This window comes from Natator depressus, chromosome 26 (assembly GCF_965152275.1).
Source record: "Natator depressus isolate rNatDep1 chromosome 26, rNatDep2.hap1, whole genome shotgun sequence".
Lineage (NCBI taxonomy): Eukaryota > Metazoa > Chordata > Testudines > Cheloniidae > Natator > Natator depressus.
The window spans coordinates 7,386,647-7,410,285 of record NC_134259.1 but is presented as its reverse complement, the minus strand read 5'-3'; the positions used below and the strand labels follow the sequence as shown (position 1 = coordinate 7,410,285).

Here is a 23,639-nt window from a genome sequence, read left to right as displayed (position 1 = left end):
GGCACATGTCCTCCAGACCAGTGGGGTGGCAGGAAGAAGGCCACCTCCGGCAGGCTTCGGGGCTCAGATAGTCTCGGAAAGCCTCTGCGAGGAACAGGACTATTTTTCCTGCAGTGAGTCCCGGCAGCGCGCAGGAAACATAGCATCGACGCGATTGGATGGCGCACTAGTTTTGAAATACAGCCCATCAAACGGCCAGTCCATCTCCACGTGACACATTCTGGCCAATCAGAAGTCTAGGGAGTAATTGGCCCCCCCCTCATGCAAATATTTCTCATGCTGTTTGGCCGTCACGAGTAACGCCCTGCCCTTCTCAAGCCCCCTCGCTCTTAGAGCTCTGATTGGCCAAAACCCAGACCCCGCCCACCTCGGGCAGAACGTTCCCCCCGTCAATCCTCCCTGTCTAACCTCCACACCTGCACGGAAGAACGCCTCGCCCTTGCCTGCCTCCCATTGGGCAAGAGGAGTGGGAGCGGGTCTCTGATTGGGGGCCGGCGATGTCAGTCATAGGTGCTGGCTTCCGGGTTTGGCGGCGACGGACCGTGGCCTCGGGAGCGCTGGTAGCATGAGGCGGGTCACCCTGTTCGTCAATGGCACCCCCAAGAACGGGAAGGTGAGGGGGGGCCTGGCGAAGGGGGGAGGGGCTCTGAGGTGAAGTGGGTGGGGCCGGGGGGAGGGGGAAGGAGGGATCTGACCCTGGCCAGACGTGGGGGCGGGAGAGTTAATACGGGGGGGGTGGAGCTCGAGGGCAGAGGAGATTTTGGGGGCGCGGGGGGACCTTTTTGAGGGGGAGTTAACGGTGGAGCTGGGGTATGGGGTGGGGTCTGAAGAGTATTTGGGGTATGAAGGGGGTGGGGGGCATGAAGGGTACTGGAGGGGGGGGAGTCTGAAGGGTATTTGGGGGAGAGTATGAAGGGTACTGGAGGGGGGGAGTATGAAGGGTATTTGGGGAAATATGAACGGGGTGGGGGATATGAAGGGTACTGGAGGGGGGAATATGAAGAGTATTTGGGGGGGAGTATGAAGGGGGTAGAGGGTATGAAGGGGGTGGGGGGGTATGAAGGGTACTGGAGGGGGGGAGTATGAAGGGGGTGGGGGGGTATGAAGGGTACTGGAGGGGGGGAATATGAAGGGGGTGGGGGGGTATGAAGGGTACTGGAGGGGGGGAATATGAAGGGGGTGGGGGGGTATGAAGGGTACTGGAGGGGGGGAATATGAAGAGTATTTGGGGGGGTATGAAGGGTACTGGAGGGGGGGAATATGAAGGGGGTGGGGGGTATGAAGGGTACTGGAGGGGGGAATATGAAGAGTATTTGGGGGGGTATGAAGGGTACTGGAGGGGGGGAATATGAAGAGTATTTGAGGGGAGCATGAAGGGTATTTGGGGGAGTGGGGTATGAAGGGTGTGGGGGGGATGAAGGACAGAGGAGCTCTCAAGGGTAGCGGGGCTAGGAGGGGAAATAGGGAGGGGATGCCACTGGTGCCCTGTGGATATGTGAACTCTGTGGTTGTATGTATTTTTTTTTTTTTGTGGGTGTCACAGGTTTGTGGATGTGAATTTTTGCCACTACGAATGACTCACTGTCAGGTTTGCCAACCCTCTGGGATTGTCCTGGAGTCTCCAAGAATTAAAGATTAACCTTTTAATTTAAGATGATGTCACGTGATGAAATCTCCAGGAATTTGTCCAACAAACGTTGGCAACCCTCCTCACAGTGTAAATCCGTGTGAGTGGGTTGTGGGTGCTCTTGCAGGCATCATATTAATTTAGCTGGGGTAGTGGGTAGGTGTTGTAAATCTTACTGGTGCAATTTAAATACCAGTACATGATGCATCTTTCTCTGGTGCAATGTTAGTAACAAGATGGATAAAAATCAGGATTTTTTTTTTAAATTTAAATTTGATTTTATTTTACTTCAAATTATGTGTTTCTTTTCAAAAAGATATACCCGTTTAAAGTGAAATCTGAATTTAATACAAAACATAAGACCTAAATTTATTATAATCTCTTAAAACATTTAAATAATAAGTATGTATATTGAATCCATGAGCCTCTATCAAAAACTTTGAGTTAAAGTCTGCATTTCTATATAAAAGAGAGAGTCGAGGGAAAACCCTGTGACTTTTGAGGTCAGACTTTATAGGTGTGGCATAGTAGGTTAGCCTAAGTAATTTAGGAGACTGTCTGATTTTCAAAATACTTTGGTATGTAGGAACTTAAGCAGCACTCTCTTTCACTTAAGCATATTTGAAAACTTTCCCAGACTGACCTGAAATCATCAGCTTAATTCACTGACTACAGTTAATCTCTGTTTATTTAGTCATTTAGTTGTAAATATGAAACATTTTTTGATGAGGTTTATATATCCCAAACATTTAAGGTTGTTTTGTTTAATAAAAACAAATTGTAAAAACACAAACTGTTTTGTGTGTTTGTTTAAATTCCAGTTACCATCCTAATACAGCTTGACACAAGTAATGAGCAAAAATTTAACCATCAAGTAAATAAGCAATATATCATTCATCGTTTTCTAATATACTAAAAATGTACAATTAATAAGAATCTGAAAATATACTATATAATTCCTCAAATAAATGCACATAGTTATAATGTATCTTCCGAGTTAGCAAAAAGATGTGCCGGTTTTAGTGTAAAGGCTCTATTTAGATGTAAATAACTGTGAAAACATGAGCTCAATCAACGAGAGGGCTGTGTTTTTAGAAAATAACTGAAGTACAAATGGAAAAGTTGATTAAAATCGATGATTTAAATTGAGGCATTCCACTTCGTGATTTAAATCAATCCACCCTGTCTAAGTACCATGGTTACTGATGGTGCGGGCAGGGTTTTCAAATCTGTCTATAAAGGTGGATTTTTTTTCTAGCACAGCAATGGGTATGCACAAATTTTGTGTGAATGACTTAAGTCCTGCTAGCGTGTTTGTAGCTGTTGAGGTGGGGGAAAAAATACTGCAGGGTTGTGTGGATAGACATGTTGCAACAAATCTACAGACATATATCTTGGTACTCATGTTTGAAAAATTTCCCTCAGTCTCCCACTGTAGTCTGATTGTAATACTAGTATATAAAAGTAGTAATCTCTGGCCCTGCACAGATGTTATAACCAAAACAAAAAGAAAAGGAGGACTTGTGGCACCTTAGAGACTAACCAATTTATTTGAGCATAAGCTTTTGTGAGTTACAGCTCACTCCATCGAATATAAGTGAGCTGTAGCTCACAAAAGCTTATGCTCAGAAAAATATGTTAGTCTCTAAGGTGCCACAAGTACTCCTTTTCTTTTTGCGAATACAGACTAACACGGCTGCTACTCTGAAACATAACCAAAACAGCAATTAAACCTCTTAAGACAATATATAAACTTAATAGTGTCTGTGTATGAATCATATTTACATGGAAGGAATTGTTCTGTGAATATTCTACTATACACGCAAGGGAATTACCTTCAACCTCTGGTGAAACCTCTCATTGTTATGGGTCTTCTGTGCCTTGCAAAATTAGACCCTTAATTTTCTTCTCCCGGCCTCCAATACATGATCCCTCTTTCCTTCCCTCCCTCAAACAAGGAAGTTCAAGTTTTTTTAAGTTTTGTTTAATAATTTTTATTGTGTTAAGAATACGATGTTACACTATTAATATTAAGAAATGAATGACTTATTTATAGGGATGCTAGAATTTCGGTGCGCCTTGTTAAGGATCTATTACCATGTTTTTGTTATGTGTAATAAACTTCAGCCTCATCTGCAGCAATTCCTTTTCATGGCTTGGAGACTGAATTATCCTTTCATTCCCGAGAGTGTGTCCCTCTAGGATAGGTTTGGGACACGCAGGCAGGACAGGATGGGGGAGCTTTGCATTGCTGTCCATCCTATGCCTGTTCTGTGGGTAGAATATACGAATTCAGTATCTGGGGCTAGCATCTTTCAAGAACATCTGTATTTGCCTGATTTTCTACTGATCCTCTCTGTTATGGCCTAATCCTACTTCCATTGAAGTCCATGGGAATGGGATTGAGCTCACTAAAAGTGAGCATATGTCAAGTATTCATTAACTTTTTTTTTGGGGGGGGGGGGGGCGGGGAATTTCAAAGAGACTAGGAATTCCTTGCTTGAGTCATGGTTCCATGTGGTTAAAGTCACATTCACATTGTCATTGTTAATGCAGGTCCTGCTCTGTTCCTTCTAGTTTGCAGTGACAGGCCTGTAAATTAAAGTCTGCAGGCTGCTTATGGTTCTGTTTTTATAAATCGCCATCTAAGGCTGGATTGGCCTTTAGCCCAACATTTAATGTAATATTGGTTTAATGTGAGTTATTCCCTCTATCGGGGGGGCGGGGGGGGGGGATATGCATGCACTTCCAATAATGGTCTTTTCCATCTCCAACTACCGTGATATATCTACACTTTCAGTTATCTGCTGCTAACAAGTGATATTAAACTTTACTCACTATCTGAGGCTTCTGAAATAATCTCTGAAGGAGGAGAGAGGCTCAGTTCTCTAGGCTTAGCCAGCATACAAATCTTAAAAAAGAAATGACCAACTGTCAGGTATTCATAAAATCTGTTCCACCTTGTATTTAGCTGTGATACTCTAAGTACCTTTCTAAGATCTGAAGAAGAGCTGTGTGTACGCTCGAAAGCTTGTCTCTTTCACCAACAGAAGTTGTTCCAATAAAATATATTACCTCACATGCCTGGTCTCGCTAGGTCTTACCAAACATAGCTCCTTTTCCCACTCTGCCTTAGATCTATATCTCATGAGTTATTTAACTGGAATGACAGAACTGACTTAGTTTTCACTACTGCAATGGAAAGCAATGTTAGAGAGCCCTGGAACAGAACAAATGAGCAATATTTATTTTTCAACGAAATAATCACTATATAAAAAGGCTTGCTTTATTGGTGGTCCGTTCGCTGCTTACTGCCACTTCACCAAATTCAGTCCTGGTGTAACCTGGTGTAAGTCATTTGATTTCAGTGGCGTTAAGCTCACTTACATCGGGCTCAGTTTGGCCCATCATCCCCTCCTTGAAACCCTTAGTTGACTTAGTTCCCTGTGAGCAGCAGGATGCTTGGCAGCACCAGTTCTGTGGGAAAGGTTATTAAATTGCTGCTTTCTTAGCCAAGGCCAGTAGGGCTGTATAAATTGACCAGTACGGAGACATTGCAGCAAGAAGTGCTTCTACAATACTGTGCATCTAATATTGTTTCAGCAGCTATCTTCTTATCTTTTCCATTTATGCATATAAAAGCCATAGTCTTATAAATGTCACCATTTGTTTCCTTTTCTGCTTTCTTGAAACTTCATTTATTGTCCGCCCTCCACCCTTCCCTCTCGCAAACACACCTGCACATTTCTTTTGTCCTTCACCGTATTTTTAGATTTTTATTAGGGTGAGTTTTTTTTGGTCTCAGTCCATTGAGGATCAATTATATAGTAGATTTCCCCTCACCCTCCTCACTTTTTGACAGCTCTTTCCGTTCCCTTTTTTCTCATCCTAACAAAAATTGGCAGTGTGGTGATTAGGAAGAGGCACTGAAACCATAAATAACGCATTGGGTTGGAACTAGTTAAGTTTGTTCTGACGCACAACAACATTGGTGCTTGTCTTGTACCTTGAGCAGTACTCAGTTCTCCCAGTCTGCATTTTGTGGAGATTCTGACTTCAGGGACCTTCTCAAGGCCCTGATCTCATTGAACACCTGACATTTCAAGTGACTGGGAAAGGGGAGAGGGACAAATAGAATGGAAAAGAAATCCACAGCCATTACAGCATTTTAATGCTCCAGTGTTTTTTTTGAGTAAATGCCACTAACAGGTTTGATTCTGTTTCTGCTATTGCAATCTTTTGCGAGAGTTGGTTATGATAGCACCCCCAGTCTTAACGCTTGACAGATGGGAACAATTGGATCACTGTGGTTTCTGCTAGGTTTTACACATATGGTACATCTGCCAAAGCATGAAGGCATGGAGTGACCTGTGGTCTCCATGGGACATGCTTATTACAGATGAATGACCACAGGCTACGCTATTCAATTCCATTACACTGCCTTTGGATCATGGGCTGATACTTGGCAATGCCTGGTAATTTTAAAATAATCAGTGTCCATGTTGTGACACTTATCAACAAACTAGTTCCTCTTTCGGTACAAAAAATAGAGATCTGTTCAATGATAGAGCATAGTGCCAGTTTGCTAAGAGTTGTGCTATTTTTGAGAGCTTAGTAACATTACCTGTCCACAGATTCTTATTTTTGTTTTCACACATTGTGTAATTAACCTCTTGAACTTGCTGCTACAAGATACTGTTGAGACCAAGAGCTTAGGGTTCAAGAAAGGCTGCACATTTATATGGACAATGAGAAGATCTAAAATTAAGTTAGCTATCTATTTTTATTTGGGATATTAACGCTCAAGATTCAGGCCGCAAATCAATCACTTAGTGATGGGGGGTCAGGAAATGCTTGTGGGTAGGTTTATTGAACTTTCCTCTTGAGCATCTAGTACTGGCTACTTTCAGAATGGCCTGATCTGGTATGACACTTCTTATGTTCCTAATTGTAAACACTTTGATACCCTGGAGACTTTTTCCCCTTCTCTATTTGTTCGTGGGGACTTGCTGTGAGTTTTGTTTTAAAGAAATTTTGCAGCAATTTCATGACCAGTAGAATAGAGGGAGAAGTAGAGGGATTTAAAATAAGAGGCTTAAGTCCTACTAGATAGAATAGGTTTCTAATCATCATTGTGCATTCAATAAAACATGTTTTAAAAAAAATCCTTTAACGCCCAAGGTATTTCTTAGTTATTATAAAGACACAACCAAAACAAACTTTACAACTGTTTCAACTCATTTGAGGGGGCCATTAGATTGTGACGTGGGGGCTTGTTGTTTTCCCCCCTTCATATTAGGTGTAGATAATGTGTGTTCTTCTTTTAAAAACAGTAGTTTAAATGTCCAGAAAAAATATCCACAAACGGTATCTGCAGCACTAAATTACCTGTCTTCTGTTTATAGGTGGTGGCTGTTTATGGGACATTATCAGATTTGCTGTCTGTGGCTAGTAATAAGCTTGGAATAAAAGCGACCAGTGTGTACAATGGGAAAGGTGGACTCATTGATGATATTGCATTGATCAGGTAATGTTTGTCCAAACAAAAGCTAACTTAATTGAGACTAATACTAATATGCTGTTCTATGAAAATATATGAAGAAAGTGCTGTAGAGGCCATTTGAAAAGCAGTTTGTGTAGATACTGGCTAGAAAACTTAGGGCTGTCCTCCTGGATCTTCAATAACTCGACTTTAATAACCTGGCTCTAACAGTGGTCAATACCTGGTGCTTTAGAGGAAAGCAAATCCCATCACAAGTGCCCCTGATCAGTTATGGAATGCTGCATGACTGTGTGGATTCCATCCTGAACCTTGTTTTAAGTCATTTTATGCCCTGAAGCAAGAGAGAGTTAACATTTTTTTCCCCTTTAACATTCTCCCATCTTATGTTTTAATTTGCCAAAACAGAAATGCTATGATATCCTAGCCAAAGTGTTTGTTTTTGGGTTTTTTTTTTTTTTTTTTAATTTTGAGGAGAAATTAAACTGCTTGTATCAACTGGATGTCATAACATTTAATACCTATCTGAATTGTTGTACAGAAATGTGTATACTAAAGGGATTACCAATGCACAGAGTACGTATGTGGCTTAATCCTTCAGCCCTTCTACCTGTGAATTACATGTGTGAGGGTTGGAGGATTGGACATTTAAGACGGCAAGACTATATGTACTTCAGACAAGAGAGAACAGGTACTATACATTTCACAGGAGATACAACTAATGAACTGAACTAAACTTGCTAAGTAACAGAGGGCTTGATTCTTGCCTGGCTTACATCGGTGTAAATTGGGAGTATCTCCATTGAAATTGTGTTACACTCATAAAATCAATGGGAGATCAGAATTGGATGCTAACGTTCTAAGTAAATGATAATCAATTTCCATTGCCTCAAACTGATTGGGAAAGGGTTAACCCTGGATTAATGACTTTTTATACAAATTTTTTTTTCTTTTTCCCCTAGGGATGATGATGTTTTGTTCGTTTGCGAAGGGGAGCCATTCATTGGTAGGTGTGTGGGGAGGGTCGGGGGGGTTGACTAATGTTTTGACTTACGAAGAAAGATTTGAAGTAAATGTAAAATATATATGAAATTCTTTTCACCAGTGTGCAAACAGTTTTCAGAAGAGGTATCTTATAATGTGGGGTTATTCAGAAATATACTTGACTAAAGATCACTTTGTACATTTCATCAATGTAGATCCTCAGACAGACGTAAAATTTCATGAAGAACTAACAGGGTCGCACACGGATTGGTTAACACTAAATGTTGGAGGCCGATACTTTACAACTACACGGTGGGAATATAACTATTTAATTTTTGTTTTCAAAGAACTTTATAGACTTACTTCCGTGAGTCAACCACTGTATGTTCACTTGGTGAGTCTTCAGAGGACAAATGAAAAAACATTGAAAAAAAAATCACTTATTTCGGAGAAAATCTTTCTGGGCAGTTATCTTATTGTTCACTATTACTGATTTAGAACAGTTTTCAGATAGTATTAAAAACTTGCTGGAAAATTGTATTTGGAATCTTCTCTACTTTTTAATCAATCAAATAAGCTCTCTCCTTTTAAGATGTCTTATGAGAGTAAATTTGACCTAATACACTATACATGTTATGAAAATAAGTCTGGGACAGCATTGTAATTTAGAGATCTGTCTCTTCCTCTCATCACTTTCATAACTGTAGGTACAGGAAATTCTCGATTTGTTGCAATGTACCTCTTGAGCTAGACAAGCTAAAGATAAATTGAATTTGCTTTATTTTCCAGGAGCACTTTAGTTAATAAAGAACCTGACAGTATGCTGGCCCATATGTTTAAAGATAAAGGTTGGTATTTTGAAATAGACTTCTTCCTTAAAGTTAGTAGAAGCACTGTTAATTTTTTTTTTTTTTTTTTTTGAAAGATACCCCTTCCTTATGAGTATATGTTAGAGTACCAAAACAGAACTTAAAATGCTTTTACTTTTCACCTGTTGTGCTTAAAGTTTGTATGACATCTTGAAAATGTAATTTACGACTGGTAATACTTGTGAATGCTTTTAGTTGCATCTCACTCTTATTTGACCATTGGTTCAATTAATGCAATCAATGTGCTAACGCTGTTCAAGAGACAAAAATACAGTCCATGCTCCAGTAAAACTAAAACAGTCCAGTTCTGCTCCGATTTATGTTGATTCCCCTGCTGGTTCTTATGCTGTAACATGAATTGTGTTTTGGATTTACAATTGCCACTTCTTGTTGGTTTTTTTTTTTTTCTTTTCATTCTCTTCCAGACTGTGTCCCTTCAAGTCAATCTTTTATTTAGCTCATTACAATCTGTTGCTTTGAGTGGTGTGGCAGTAGTAATCTGAATATGAAAAGTTATCACTGTATCAAATTTAATACACTGCATATTTTTTGTGTGTGGAAACAGATGCCTGGGGGAATAAGCAGGATCGCAGGGGAGCGTTCCTAATTGATCGCAGCCCAGAGTACTTTGAACCAATTCTGAACTATTTGCGTCATGGGCAGCTCATTGTAAATGATGGCGTTAATTTGCTAGGTATGTATTTTCTGTGTGACATCCCTAAAATTTATTCCTCATCAAAGGTTAAACTCTGCCCCTCCGTACATCCATTGGCATCAATAAGAGTTGTATATGTATATCTGAGGGTTTGTAGATGTTTTTAAAACTTTGGTCCATTTGTTATTGATTAAGTTTAATTCTGTGATTTACAGGTGAATGAAAATAATATATTGGTACCGATTCAGCTTGAGGGTTGTCAGGATTCTTGCCAGGCCCTAACCTATTACTATAATTCTGGGTTTAATTCCTTAACCCTCATGTACTCCAGATCTTCTACACTGCTTGTATTGGAAACACACCATCACTAAATTGATGGATGATTTTTCCTTTAATCTGTGGATATGGTCTCCTTTCCTCCACCCTAATTACATCTAATTAATGTATATGGTTGACAGTTGCATTATGTACTTCTTGTGAACTGTTTAAATTCAACAAGAGATGGTTTTTGTCTTCCTGAGAGTTAAAAGATGAATTGCGGGGTGGGGGAATAGAATTTATGCACTTGCAATCCTGGGGACAGATCTTGCACATCTTGGGAGGTTTTAAACTTCCTCATATCCCAGCGAAGGAGGGAGTTTGGCATCATGCAGGAAGGGGCCCTTATTTTCTAAATAGCGAAGTAATTTTTTTTTTCTTTTGTTAGGTGTTTTGGAAGAAGCCAGATTTTTTGGTATTGATTCGTTGATTGAACATCTGGAAGTAGCTATTAAGGTAACTTTTCTATTTTATTTGACTGTACGCCTTGGGGTTTTGGGGGGGTTTTTTGGGGTTTTTTTTTTTTTTAAATCAATTTTAGCTCTCGCTTCTATAAATATTAGTTTTAAACTCTTTGATGCAACTCTCTTGCAGAATTCTCAGCCAGCTGAGGATCATTCTCCTATATCCCGGAAGGAATTTGTCCGATTTCTGCTGGCAACCCCAACTAAGTCTGAACTGCGCTGTCAGGTATAATACAAACGTTGCTTTGAACTATAGTACTAGAGTCCAACAGCAAAATGCCGTACATCTCATGTGACAATTAGTGATGTGAAGTCCAAGCCATGTGTGGGTTTTTTTTCCTTTTTTCCCTTTTAATTCCTTTTAAATGTGAGACAGGAAGTCTTGATTCAAAGATATGGCTAATCCAGAACCAATCATGCAGGCGGGAAAAAAGCCCCTCTGTTTTGCTTTTTGTCTTCTATTATTTTAGGTTGAAGATTACATGTAGCAGCCATTCACTGAATTAATCAGTTCCCTATTTAAATGCAAAATGGACTAACATAACTCAGGACAATGTGTGAGGTTTTGCATTTACATTTCATTCGCTCTCATATGGAGCAGAAGGTGTTCTTGCGTATATTTTTCTTTGGTTTAAGGGACTGAGAACACTGTGTAATGTTGTAAGCTCCTTGCGTAAATTCACCTGTCTGAGAACATATTTGTTAAGATCTGGATTTAAGTAGAATACAAAATGAAGGTAAGCGTCTAATGTTTTCTCTTACATGCACAAGAAAAAAATGTGTGGGGATGAAATAGAATTATAAAGTCTTTCAAGCAGATTGTAATAGTAAGTGTCTCGGGCTTCAGTGTGTTATAAATAAAAACAAATAATTTTATTTGTAAAGCTCCTCACATAATCTAATGCTCCAATACCTGTCTGATGAAAATAACGTTCGTATCTGAGAAATGGGGAAACTGAGTCAAAGATTGTGTCCGAGGTCACAGGTGGGGAGGGCGTTAGAGCTGGGGTTAGAACGCTGAAGCTTCTGGCTCGGTTTTGTGCTTAGACCACTGGACTAAACCTCATCTTCAACTTCTATTTGTTTGTTCTTTTTTAGGGTCTAAATTTCAGTGGTGCAGATCTCTCTCGGCTAGATCTTCGATACATAAACTTCAAGATGGCTAACTTAAGCCGCTGCAACCTAGCCCATGCCAACCTTTGCTGTGCAAATCTTGAACGAGCTGACCTCTCTGGATCAGTGCTTGATGTGAGAATTGTGTCTTTGGAAAGCCTGCGCTGTTCAGTGTTACGTAATTTAGAAGAGCAATATTGGGAACAAATACAAAGTAGCTACATTTGTTCTAAAAACCTTTGCAAGCTCTTGAGTGTATAGATGGCTTTACAAGTCTTATTGAAAATGTTTGATTACACAAAGACTTGATCTGACAAGCTTATAGTTCATCCCAAAGTTTTAATTTCCTTCCCTCCTCAGATCCTATGGAAGCATAGGTCTAAAGTAAATACAGCTTTAGGTCTTGAGCTTGCATTGCGTCTCTTGAACAGCTGCTGTGGGTTATTGCACTACTCCCCTTCTAAGAGGTTGGCAGGGGAACAGTGTTATAAGATTTCACTCCTCCGCCTTAGATGGCACTATATGCTGTGCTATAATGGGTTTCAGTGCCTTATTATAAGGCTATGTCAACACTACCATAGAATATCAGGGTTGGAAGGGCCCGCAGGAGATCATCTAGTCCAACCCCCTGCTCAAAGCAGGGCCAATCCCCACTTACGTCGGTATAACTTATGCCGCTCAGGAGTGCGAATAAGTCACCCCCCCGAGCGACATAAGTTCCACCAACCTAAGCACCAGCGTGGACAGTGTCTTGGATACATAAACTTCAAGATGGCTAACTTAAGCCGCTGCAACCTAGCCCATGCCAACCTTTGCTGTGCAAATTTTGAACGAGCTGACCTCTCTGGATCAGTGCTTGATGTGAGCGGGAGGGCTGCTACTGCCGCTTGTTGGGGGTGGATTAATTAAGTCAACGGGAGAGCTCTCTCCCATCGGCTTAGAGCAGTTACACTAGAGAACTTACAGTGGGCAGCTGCAAGCTCTGGTGTAGCCGTAGCCTAAGATAAATGATGCGATCTGACAAGCTGTTCTTACCTTTTGGTCTCCGCCGTTCTCTGAGCTGTGTGTAGAATCTTACTGATAGCATGTACCTCTTTCTTTGCCAGTGTGCAAACCTACAAGGTGTAAAGATGCTCTGTTCCAATGCAGAAGGGGCATCGCTGAAAGGATGTAATTTTGAAGATCCCTCTGGCCTTAAAGCTAACCTGGAAGGTAACAAAAATAGTCTCTCTCTCTCTGGTATCCACTTGCTTTGGGCGTCGTACAGACTAAAAGTGCAAGCGGTGCTGTGACTTATGTTAAATGGTACATGGCAGAGTGTCAAAGTTAATTTGTGGAATCAATATATTTGAGAGGAGGCTTTGTCTAGTGAGTTGAGAGCATGTTACTGGAAGGCAGGAGCTCTTGAGTTCTAGTCTTGTTTCTGCCATTGCTTGCTTTGAGTTTGGGCAAGTCCCAAAAGCCCCACGATTACCCTAGCTTTGTGCAGGGGTTGGCTGTGTGAATTTCACCCTTGAGTGTTCTTTTTGTAGACCGATTGTTTGTGTATTTTAGGTGCTAACCTGAAAGGTGTTGACATGGAAGGAAGTCAGATGACAGGAATTAATCTAAGAGTTGCAACTTTGAAAAATGCAAAGCTAAAAAACTGTAACCTCAGAGGAGCAACTCTGGCAGGAACTGACTTAGAAGTGAGTAATGTTTTTGTTTCATACACAGTAACTTGTTGAACTAAACTTCCAATAGAATTATTAGACTTCAGCATCTACAGAGGGTCTTAACAAGGTTAATTCCTTTCAGCTGGGTTATCTATTAAATGGAAAACAAAGATATTTGAAACTGGGAGCAATGAAGAGGCACTGATTTTAAGTATAGCAGCTGTCAATTTTCTAGTATTTGTCCTTTTATTGCCCCAAATCGCCCATATCTCAGTCTGTCAGTACTTTTGCTCTTGCTTCACGCTTGCCCCAGGGGCTGAGGAATAAAGACTTCAAACCTTAGTTTTTTCAGCTTGCCAAAAATCTTTTTGGCCTTTCTTCCAAAGTGACACACGGATCTGAATGTGCATGGAGATTTTATTACTCGTCACTTTTAGTGCTAGATCATGCACTCATTGAAGACAGGTGGAGCTTTGCTGTTGACTTTACTGGAGAGAATCATGCCACATTCAGCAGGGTAGCATGGGGGAAGCCTGCCTTGCTGTTTGAGTTCATGCAATATGCCTTAAGTGTCTATATTGTAGAAAAATTACTTCTCTTAATTGGTATGTTCACAAGCCCTATAAAGCTGTTATGATAGAGGAAATTGCTGCTTTGCCCTTCAGTTATGTCTGTTGGCATGGCAACAATTCTTACCTTTCCATCAGCTTTGTTCAATGTGGTTCAAATGCTAGTTTGAGATGAGGTGTTTATATTGTATCTTATCAAATTCCTTCACCAAAAATAAATTTGACTGTAAATTTAGCTGCTTGTGGTAAGTAACTAAAGTCTCAATCTCAAATAGTTTACCAGGAGTAGCTAATTTAGGGTAATATTATAGTGTCCAACTAATTCTAGCTTGCTCTAACTACCATTCTACAGAAGCTGGGCGTACTTTTATATTAGCTTAGACTATCACAGAGTGATTTCTTTGTACGCTTAACCTGAGAGGCTTCTCTTTTATATCCTTTAGAATTGTGACTTATCGGGTTGTGATCTACAAGAAGCTAACTTGAGAGGCTCTAACGTAAAAGGAGCTATCTTTGAAGAGATGCTGACGCCTTTACACATGTCTCAGAGTGTCAGATAGGGCCTGGCACAGTTGACTGGAAGAACACTTGCTGAAGAGGAAGAAATGAAAAACACTTATTGTGACTTTCTTTCTCCACCCATTCCCTTTATAATCTAGACGTACCATTTATTAGACAATAATTTATACCCTCAGTAGTGCCTAAGGAAACACCTCTGATCACTTTTTGGGGGAGGGGGCTTTTATTTAATACGTGTAAGAATAGACATTGTTGCTATTTTTTGAATGGAGATGGGAAAGTGGGCTAGTTTTAGAACTAGAAGTGTTACTTTTTTTAACTAGACTTGTTTTAGCATCACCTCATTTTGGAACGCATTTTTTAGGATTTTAATTTATAAAAGCACAATATATGCAACTATATTTATTACATTTGTATCTGCAATATAAATATATGAAATGTCAGTCATCTACAGTAGCAGAAATGTTAGGTTTACAATTAGTATATCCACAGTTAGTTTCTTTATTCATGCACAGCATACTAAATGATGAATGTGGTGGGGACAGAGTTCCCAAAACACTTTTTTCAGGTACTTTCTTTTGGGTGCGGGGAACAGCATTTAACTAAGTCATCACAGGTAACACTGCCTAGTTGTAGCTTGAATTTAGGTATGCAATGGCTCCACCAACTTCGGAAATATACAGTGGAAGCATCTTTGCAACTATATCTTCACTAGAAAATCTTCACGCACAGCGGAGCTTTGTTATAATTAGAACTTAAAGGAGCATGTTCCAAGACCCACACTACTTATTTAGTCCTTTCGATGTCAGTGTGGAGTGCTGACAAGTGAAAATCTCTAGCTTGTACGTGTCCCTTCTAGCACCACGCCTAAGTGCATGTTTTTTGGTTTTGTTTTTTTTTTTAAACAGGAAATTAAGTGTGGATTAGGAAGAGGAAGAGAGTTTATTCCTCCAGCAAAGTGGACACAGGGACTGATGCCCAGCCTCTCTCTCCATGGTCTCTGCTGCTGTGTATGGAATGGCAGCTGTTGCCCCTGAACGCATGCTATGCAAGCATTCTGTTCACTGAAACCATGGATAGCACAGACTTTCCCCAATGCTCTGTGTTGAGCCTATTCAGAGAAATGATTTAGTTGGGGATTGGCCCTGCTTTGAGCAGGGGGTTGGACTAGATGACCTTCTGAGGTCCCTTCCAACCCTGATAGTCTATGAAACCATGGGAGCCACTTCCCTGGTCCAAAATTCCTCTCCTTTACCCCTCTCTACCTGTTAGTGGACAGGGAACCATGGACTTTCTGCAGTGCAGAAAGCCTTATGGGATCTCTGTCCAGCAATGAATTTCACTCAGTAAGCTGTTTCCACTGTAACACCAATTGAGAACCTCTCCTATGTGTCTGTGATTGTTCTGTACACAAACAAGCACGGACGTTTTATACCAAAAAAATACCTGGGTGCATCAAGAATACTTACCTCACTAACTTAAAACAGGTCAAAATCAAAGGAAATACCAATCTTACTGGAAGATAGGAACAAATGTTGCATGATGTTAAATTTGCAGAGCTTGCCCTTGTTAACCGAGATCTAGTCACAGCTACTTCAGTGGGTCCCTTTTTTAGCTGTAGAAGTGCAGATCTACTGCCTTCTGTACAAGGAAGGTGGTGTGGTCTTAATAGTTACAGCAAAAGCATTTATTTTCCTCGGAAAGATCAGCTCCCCAAAAGTATATGACTGGGGGGAATGGGGCTGTATTGGTTTTGACTCGATCATGTCACGTGACCTTCTTGGGTTCAAGGTCGCATAGCCAATTGGAGCAGAATTGGGATTCATCGGGCTCTTAGGCCTTTTGACTTATTGGACAACACTTATCTTCATGGCAAAAAGTTGCATTATAAAGATAGGGTCATTTTCCTTAACAGGGAGGTAATGTACATGCATTGAAGGAAGAATGGAGTGTAGGGCTGGAGAAACGTACTTACTTAAATGAATTATTTTTGTCATATTTGTAGCTGGCAGAAGTAGAATATGGTATGGGAGAAATCTATTTTCATAATCAGTGCATATAAATTATATTTAAACTTTCTCTGATAATCACTTGAATACTCATAGCATAAGGCATTGTTCACTTGCAGACAAGTTTAAGGTACCTCTTTTGCTATGACAAGGCTGCAGGAATAGCCAAAAATGGCCTGTTCTGAAAATGCACGTTCTAGCCTGATGTAAACTGGCTGCATCAATAAATAGTATAAAATACTTATAAGGAGTCTTGTTTTTTTAATTGAGTAAAGGTTGTGAAAATACAAGACATTTAAAATGCTTTGTCGCAACGTATATGACTCTTATTTAGGTGGACCAAGGAAAATATCAGCTGGAAAAAGTCTTACTTGCAAGTGAAAGGCAAATTATGTTTTGTGTACTAAAAGCGTGAATGACCAGACCTTGAAAAATGCAGAGCAGACTTTCAAGAGAGCTAAGTTCCCTTTTCGGCATCATAATTGAGAGCCAGGTTTTTCAAGAGAGTTCAGCACCTGGCCACTGGATCACAATGGGAACTGGTAGGTCCTGAAGACTTTTGAAAATCTGGCTCCAGTTGTGTTTGCGGGGCAGCTGGAAATCTGGCCGTGTGTGTCTGCAAAGCCTATCTGTTGTTGATTTGAGGAAAGGTTTTGACTTCTAAAATACAAGAAATGAACAAAAACTATGCACGTCCTTTCCTATGTTCTGTAACTTACCCCTAGGTATTATTTCACTTACTAAACCATTTTAACAGCTTGATTAGTTGTATCAGCAGGAGTCGTGTGTTAGCCCTTCCTGTTGAGATGTTACATTAGGAGAGAAAATTGCTCTTTTCCCAAAGTAACTAAATCCTCCTTAAAATACTTTAATCTTTATCAAATTACTTTTTAATCCGTTAATCTGAAAGGGGAGAGGAGGACTGTGAATGGGCTACTAAACACGAGGGCTTGGGTATTTCACTACTTACATGCACAGTGGGGAGCATGGGAGCAAACAGCTGGATAAAAATTCAGATTTTTGCAGCAAAGTTTGAGTTTAACCCCTTGTTATTGGCGTCTGTCGGCGTATTTATAGTCTGCAATACCTTTCAGCTCCAAAAGGTGTCAAGGTCACTGCTTAAAGGCATCAATATAGTTTGTTATTGCCGTAGTACCTAGGAGCCCCAAGTCCTGGACTAGCACCCCATGGTTGTAAATGCTGCACAAACACACAACGAAAAGACAGCCCATGCCCCAATCTAAGTAATATAGTTGTCTACTGCATCATCCAAATTATACTTTCACTTTTATAGAACCAAGAATCTCAAAGCACTTAAACGTATTGACCACATTTTCAAAGTATCTCGGCACCCAATGGGCATTCAACGTACTGAGCATTTTTGCAAATCTGCCTGCTTGTTTTGGTGCCTAAATGGAAGCTGAGCGCTTTGTAAAATGTGGCCCTTGAGGTCTGATGTACAGAGATGCTTGGCGTTTAACGAACTGAATTCCTTGTACGTTTAAACTGTCGCACACAGTACTGGTTGCATCTCAACAACTCCAAACTTACCCAGGATGTACTTTCTACTTAAAATAATTAAGAGCCATTGAAAAGAAAAATGAGGATTTTCCCCTAGGGAACCTCCGATTTATGGCTTCTTAAAAGAAAGACTGTTTATGGCTCTTAGTGACAACACTCAGCTGAATTTAATAGCTACACCCGGGGCGTTCCAATTACATGCTTCACTTCTGGTACGCTATAGCAAATTTAAGAACAAAATTACAGTCCACATGAGACCACTAAATTGTCACCTGCAGGGAAAGCTTCAGTATTAGGAGAAGATACGTGTATATAAAAAGCAAGATGACAGGTACAACAGGTAGGATATTCTCTGAAGAAGCAGAGTTGGAATTATTCGTTCAGCAGCTCCTCTCATCAAGCAGGTAATGTACTTGAACCAGACCATCCATTGCATTTTGCACACTCGGTGTGTCTAGATACTTGACTGGGAAAGACTGCAGGGCATTCTTCAAGGACTGAGGTATTAGAAGAGAAACTGATTAAATTGAATGGATCAGTTGCAATGGCCTGCACCAAAACCCTGGGCTCTAGACGCTCCTGAAACTCTGGGGAGGTATCCAAATAGTGCAGATGGCCCTTCTCTTTATAACGGGCTAACCCTTAATCCTGGAGTTGAGCACATCCAGATCTTTTAGAAATACGCTTGAGCTACAGCTGGATTTCAGGTGCATTGGGCTAGAATTTAAGATGCATTTCGGAAATACAAATATGGGCATGGTTTTGTAGTAAAAGAATTGAGCCATAACCCCAATACACTAAACTGATTATTGAATAATCGGGTGTGCGGTGGGTGGGGGGATTTGTGACCCATGGATTCTCAGCAGCTGTTTGCAAGTATAGGTGCAATTTGTCTTTTTATAGCGTACCCCCCGCCCCCATCTTTGTTCAGTCCCTGTACTATTTTTGCCTTTATATTTTGCTTTCTGGTAGAATAGAGAAGACCATGAAGCTCTTTGTAAGTTTCCTCCTGTTTATTCTGTCTGTGGAGATTTGCTTGGCTCAACACTGGTCTTATGGCCTGCAACCAGGAGGAAAGCGGGATGCTGAAAATCTGGTAGAATCATTCCAAGAGGTAGGTTCTTGGTTTTAAAATGACACTTTATTCATTGTACCTTTCCTCACATGCCCTCTGGGGGATGAGAGCAGAATAGCAGCCTGAGAATCTAAAGGTATGTCTACACTGCAATTAATCACCCATGGATTCCCGTCAGCTGAAGGATTGTGGGCTATAAAACTGCAGTATAGACACCTGAGCCCAGCTGTCTACATTGCAGTTGCATAGCCCTGAGCCTGAGCCAGCTCCCGCTGGCCAGCTGTGGGTGGATAATTGCAGTGCAGACATCTAATACATTTTTAAAAACTTTTTGGAAAATTTTCATTTTAGTGAAAGAGGCCAGCTTGACAGCCCTGGAGACCCAGTTCTAGCAATAGAAGAGAGACAGTGGCAGCTTCCCCTACCTGTCTAAGCACTGCTGTGTGTTTTATTTTAAAATCGGAGCATCTCATGTTTGATGGGAGGGAACGCCTCTAAGAACGAGAGTTTCCAGTTTCAGCCAGTCCGTAACTTCTCTGCTATTTTGTCAGCTAAGATTCCAATCAGCTATTTTGTGATGGCAACACTCGCTCCACTTGAGCTCAGGGAGGACAAGGAACAGCTGCCCACTGGTAACTGGGCACTGTAGCGAAGCGAAGCCTCGCCAGTGCGGCGCCTCTTGCCAGTCGTCTGGGAATTAGCTCTTTTCCAGCGTATGGAGCGCCTTCTGCAGGCTGGTATCTCGCCTGCTACTGGCTCCATGTCCCTCTCGCACCCCGGTGCCCCTTTAGCTTGGGGTTCTGCCCCCAGCAGTAACCCACAGTCTGGGTCTCCCCTCCCAGGGGAACCCCCAACCCTCTAGCCCCACCTTGCCTCAGTGGCTCCTGCCAGTCATCATCTAGCCCCCGCTCACTGGGGCAAACTGTAGCGTGTCATGGCCACTCATCGTTGGCAAGGAGGTCGGACCAGCTGCCTCTGCCTATCTCTGGGCTGCACCTCCCAGCCCCTGTACCTGCATAGGCCTTTACCAAGTCCTCAGTCTGGGGAGTGGCCTGGCTGGAGTGCCCCAGCTCTGCTCCAGGTATTGTTTTCTCCCCAGCAGCTAGGTCGGGCTCTCTCCACAGCTCAAGAGAGGGACCTAGCTCCTCCCTGAGCCTTTATAACAGGGCCAGGTGTGGCTGCTTCCCCAATCAGCTGAGCCTTTTCTCTCAGGAGTGGGGTAACTGCCCTGCTACAGTCACATGTTGGCTATTCACTTGGATTCAAACTAGTAACCAGACCTGAAAGCCTTTGTCCGCCGTTTCCATTTGTCGGAGCCTTCTAACTTCTGTGATTCATCTATACTTTCAGGAGCATTTCTGAAACGTACCATAACAAAAGTGGGATAACACTGGTTCTCTGTAGTGGGAGGGAGAATGGTGAATTTGAAGTAGAAAAGCATGTCCATCTAGCATAGTAGTGTAGGCCGCTAGCAGAAGATTCTCTTTCCATGAGACTTGTATCCTCTTCTAATTCAGCTTGCTAGTGAAATGGAAAAAATAGGTGAACTGCAGCATTTCGAATGCACTGGCCCACATCAGCGCTCTATGCTTGGTGGTCTGAAGGGAGCTCTGGTAAGTAAAGCTTTGATTTATTATGATGGAAACTCAAAGGCCCACTTTTTTTTGGAGGGGGGGGGGAGGGTGTTGGTGCTTAGCAATGCTGGCTCTGTCTCTGCACCAACTGAGAAAATAAAATCAAAGTCAGATAAATTTTACCTTCATCCCAATTCTATGCAGCATTCATAGTTTGTTAATCCCACAGCGTAACTCTGCCAGCTGAAGAATCAGGCCATATGGATGCTGCTCCCTCTAATGTGCACTCACTGTGGAGTGCTTATTCCGGTACAAGCTCCAAAGCAAAAATAGCAGAACCTTAATGAACAGACCAGCAGAGCCCCGACCGGCAAGGGCAAAGAAGTCTAGTGTCCAACCTAGAATTTTGGGCAAAGGTTTTCAGACATGACGAGGGGTTTTCTGTGCCTCGTTTTCATGTGTCCAACCCGTACTTTAAATAGGACAGATGCTCAGCACTGTCTGAAAATCAGAGCCTTTTGAGATGTCTCAGGAAAGGCACCTAAATACTGAGGCAATCAAAATCACTAGTCCTGTTTGAAAATCTTGGCCTTCCCATTTACCCACTAACTCTTTCCTTCAATCAACTGACTGAACAAATGCCAACCTCAGCTAGGAGACGGCCCTGGAAAGTTGCAGTGCTCAGAGGTTTGCCGAACATAGGGGCCAAACTCTGACTTTGCAGATGTGTACCTAAGTATGCTTTGACTTCAAATGGGAACTGTATGTTCAAATTACTTAGATTGTGAACTCTTCAGGGCAGGGATTTTTTTTATAGTACCTAGCACAATGGGGTCCTGGCCTGTGGCTGGGCCTCCTCGCCTCTACTCCAATACAAATAATGAATAATGATTTCTGGAAATATTAACACAAGGATCTTTCTCCTGTGAAAACCTTTATCGGGGAAGCGGAAAGAGCAGCCAGTGAGTCATTTGAATGCTTCTTACCCATCTAGGAGGAAGTCCTTTCCTTTCTTTCTCATAGGTGAAGGCTCACTAATTGGATTTTCAGGTTTGCCAACCCAAAATTACTTTTAAAATATCTTTGCAATCTTACATGGTATGATAAAAGAAGGGTTTAATGCAGAAGCTCAAGAATTTATGCCTTAACTGTTATGTATCTGCTTCTCCTGTAGTATGTGTCATACACGCTGTGGCCAGTGGCCCACCAATTGTCCACAGCACACTTGCTACGGTCTGCAGTGAGCAGCCTGCTCATTTGGTGCTGGCTCCTCATTTCCAGCTGCTGAATGACACAAACTACATTCAGTCTCTCCCCTGTATAACTTTCCCATGTAACCAATTGTTGCAGTTGCTAAAGGGATGTTTTGCAACCAGCTAGTGGAAAGCAAGGTGATTCACGCAAAAATGAGTGTATCCAGACGGGGGGGGGGGGACCATTTTCAGGGAGGCTAATCTCAATGGTTTCCCAGAGGAAATACACCTATATGCTAAAGGGTAGAGCAATCTCTCTTTGCCAGAGGTCCCCAAAGAGTAGGGGGAGGGCACACACAGGGGTAAATGGGGGGCGTGCAAAATAAAATGTCTGCAGACCACTGCTCTATGCAATTCAATCGTTGACTTCTGAGGCTGTCAATTAGTTGTATTGATACCAGACTTTATTCTCTAGATCCTATATTTACAGAACAGAGTGAGACGGAAGGATAGGCCAGTGGTTCGTGGGTTAGCATGAGAATCAGAATGGGATTCAACTCCATGCTCTGCCACACTTCCTGTGGGAGCTTTGGCAAGCCACTTCAGTGCCTAAATTCCTTTAAAATCTGGCCCTGTGGAAGCAGCCAGGCACCTAGTGGGATTTTCAATGGGAATGAGACATGTAGGCTCTTTTGAAAGCACCTCTATACCTTTGAAAAGCTGGGACTCAGTGTCTTTGTAAAATGGGGATAACCACATTTTCCTACCTCCCAGGGGAGTTGAGGATAAATACCTTAAAGCTTGTGAGGTGCTTGCATACCTTAGTAATGGGAGTCCTATAAAGTACTTACCTATTATAGTTTGGGAGAAAGACAGTATAGTTCCCTAGACTATATCAATAGAATCTCAGGCTTCAAGAATAATAGACGTGGCAAGGTAGATCAGTACCTGAATGGCAGACTAGATCCTGCAGGAAGTGGTGCTGTGACAGTCCAGAGATATGCGTAGCAGAAAGTAAGATTTTAGCTCTGGTAGTCTGGTCAAAGGCTAAATTTGTAGAGGGACACTTAACATATTGCTACTTCAAATGACACTTCTTCACTACTTGTCCTAAGCTGCTGTTGCTATTCCGTGTTAAATAGTCCATGTTGCATTTCAGGGGTGGGCAAACTGCTAGATGAGTGGTTCTCAAACTTCTGTACTGGTGACGCCTTTCACATAGCACGCCTCGGAGTGCGACCCCCCCTTATAAATGAAAAACACTTTATTAAACGCCATTTTCAATGCTGGAGGTAAAGCAGGGTTTGGGGTGGAGGCTGACAGCTCGCGACCCCCAGAGAGTCTCGAACCCCTGTGCTAGACGGAGGAGTGGGATGAAAGGAACTATTATAAACGTAAGGTATGGTGGACTGCACTCTCACCTGCATGAGCAGGTGGCAGAGATCTACTTAGTTGAGATTTGTGTGGTTCTAGCCCTCTTCCTGACGGAGACCTTCCATGCAGAATATTTTAGTATGACACCTGGCCTTAAAATTCCAAACCGAGTAATTTTTTCCTTTTTTTTTTTTAAATATCAAAATTATACAATGTGTGTTACAGGCAGGTCTGATTGAAGGAGAAGCGGAGCGAAAGAAGATCTGAATTCATGAAGGCAAATGGAATAAAGGACCCGTTACTGTAACATTTCAAAGCAATGATTTAACTTTAAGGTCTGCCTTCTGTTTAGATTACAGTGTCATGTGCATAAATGTTCAAATACAAAAACCACACAGAGATGTTGGGAAAAAAATTTTGGGTGGAGTATAAGATAAATGACCGCTTGGGGCAATGGACTGGGCTACAAGAGACTTGGGTTCTACTTGCCACTGACCTGCTGTGTGACTTTTCACGTGTACAGTGTCTAGCAAAATGGGCCCGTTATGTTTGTTGGGGCCTCTGGACATTAGTGTAATACATCTAAGTTACCTACTATTAAACAACACACAATTTCACAA

At 41.7% G+C, this 23,639-nt stretch overlaps 2 protein-coding genes across 2 annotated transcripts; both read left to right on the top strand.

The window, feature by feature from the left end:
* Nucleotides 1-405: 405 nt before the first annotated feature.
* Nucleotides 406-16,495, top strand: KCTD9 (potassium channel tetramerization domain containing 9). Its single transcript, XM_074939939.1, has 12 exons — nt 406-613; nt 7,033-7,154; nt 8,090-8,133; nt 8,327-8,423; nt 8,901-8,959; nt 9,546-9,674; nt 10,342-10,409; nt 10,548-10,643; nt 11,516-11,665; nt 12,637-12,742; nt 13,085-13,218; nt 14,198-16,495. Exons 1-12 carry the CDS (start codon nt 566-568, stop codon nt 14,312-14,314), a joined length of 1,170 nt encoding a protein of 389 aa, XP_074796040.1. The 5' UTR covers nt 406-565; the 3' UTR covers nt 14,315-16,495.
* A 1,622-nt stretch (nt 16,496-18,117) lies between these two features.
* Nucleotides 18,118-23,636, top strand: GNRH1 (gonadotropin releasing hormone 1). The gene is made up of 4 exons (XM_074940043.1): nt 18,118-18,207; nt 18,776-18,917; nt 20,396-20,491; nt 23,245-23,636. Exons 1-4 carry the CDS (start codon nt 18,128-18,130, stop codon nt 23,284-23,286), a joined length of 360 nt encoding a protein of 119 aa, XP_074796144.1. The 5' UTR covers nt 18,118-18,127; the 3' UTR covers nt 23,287-23,636.
* Nucleotides 23,637-23,639: the final 3 nt, after the last annotated feature.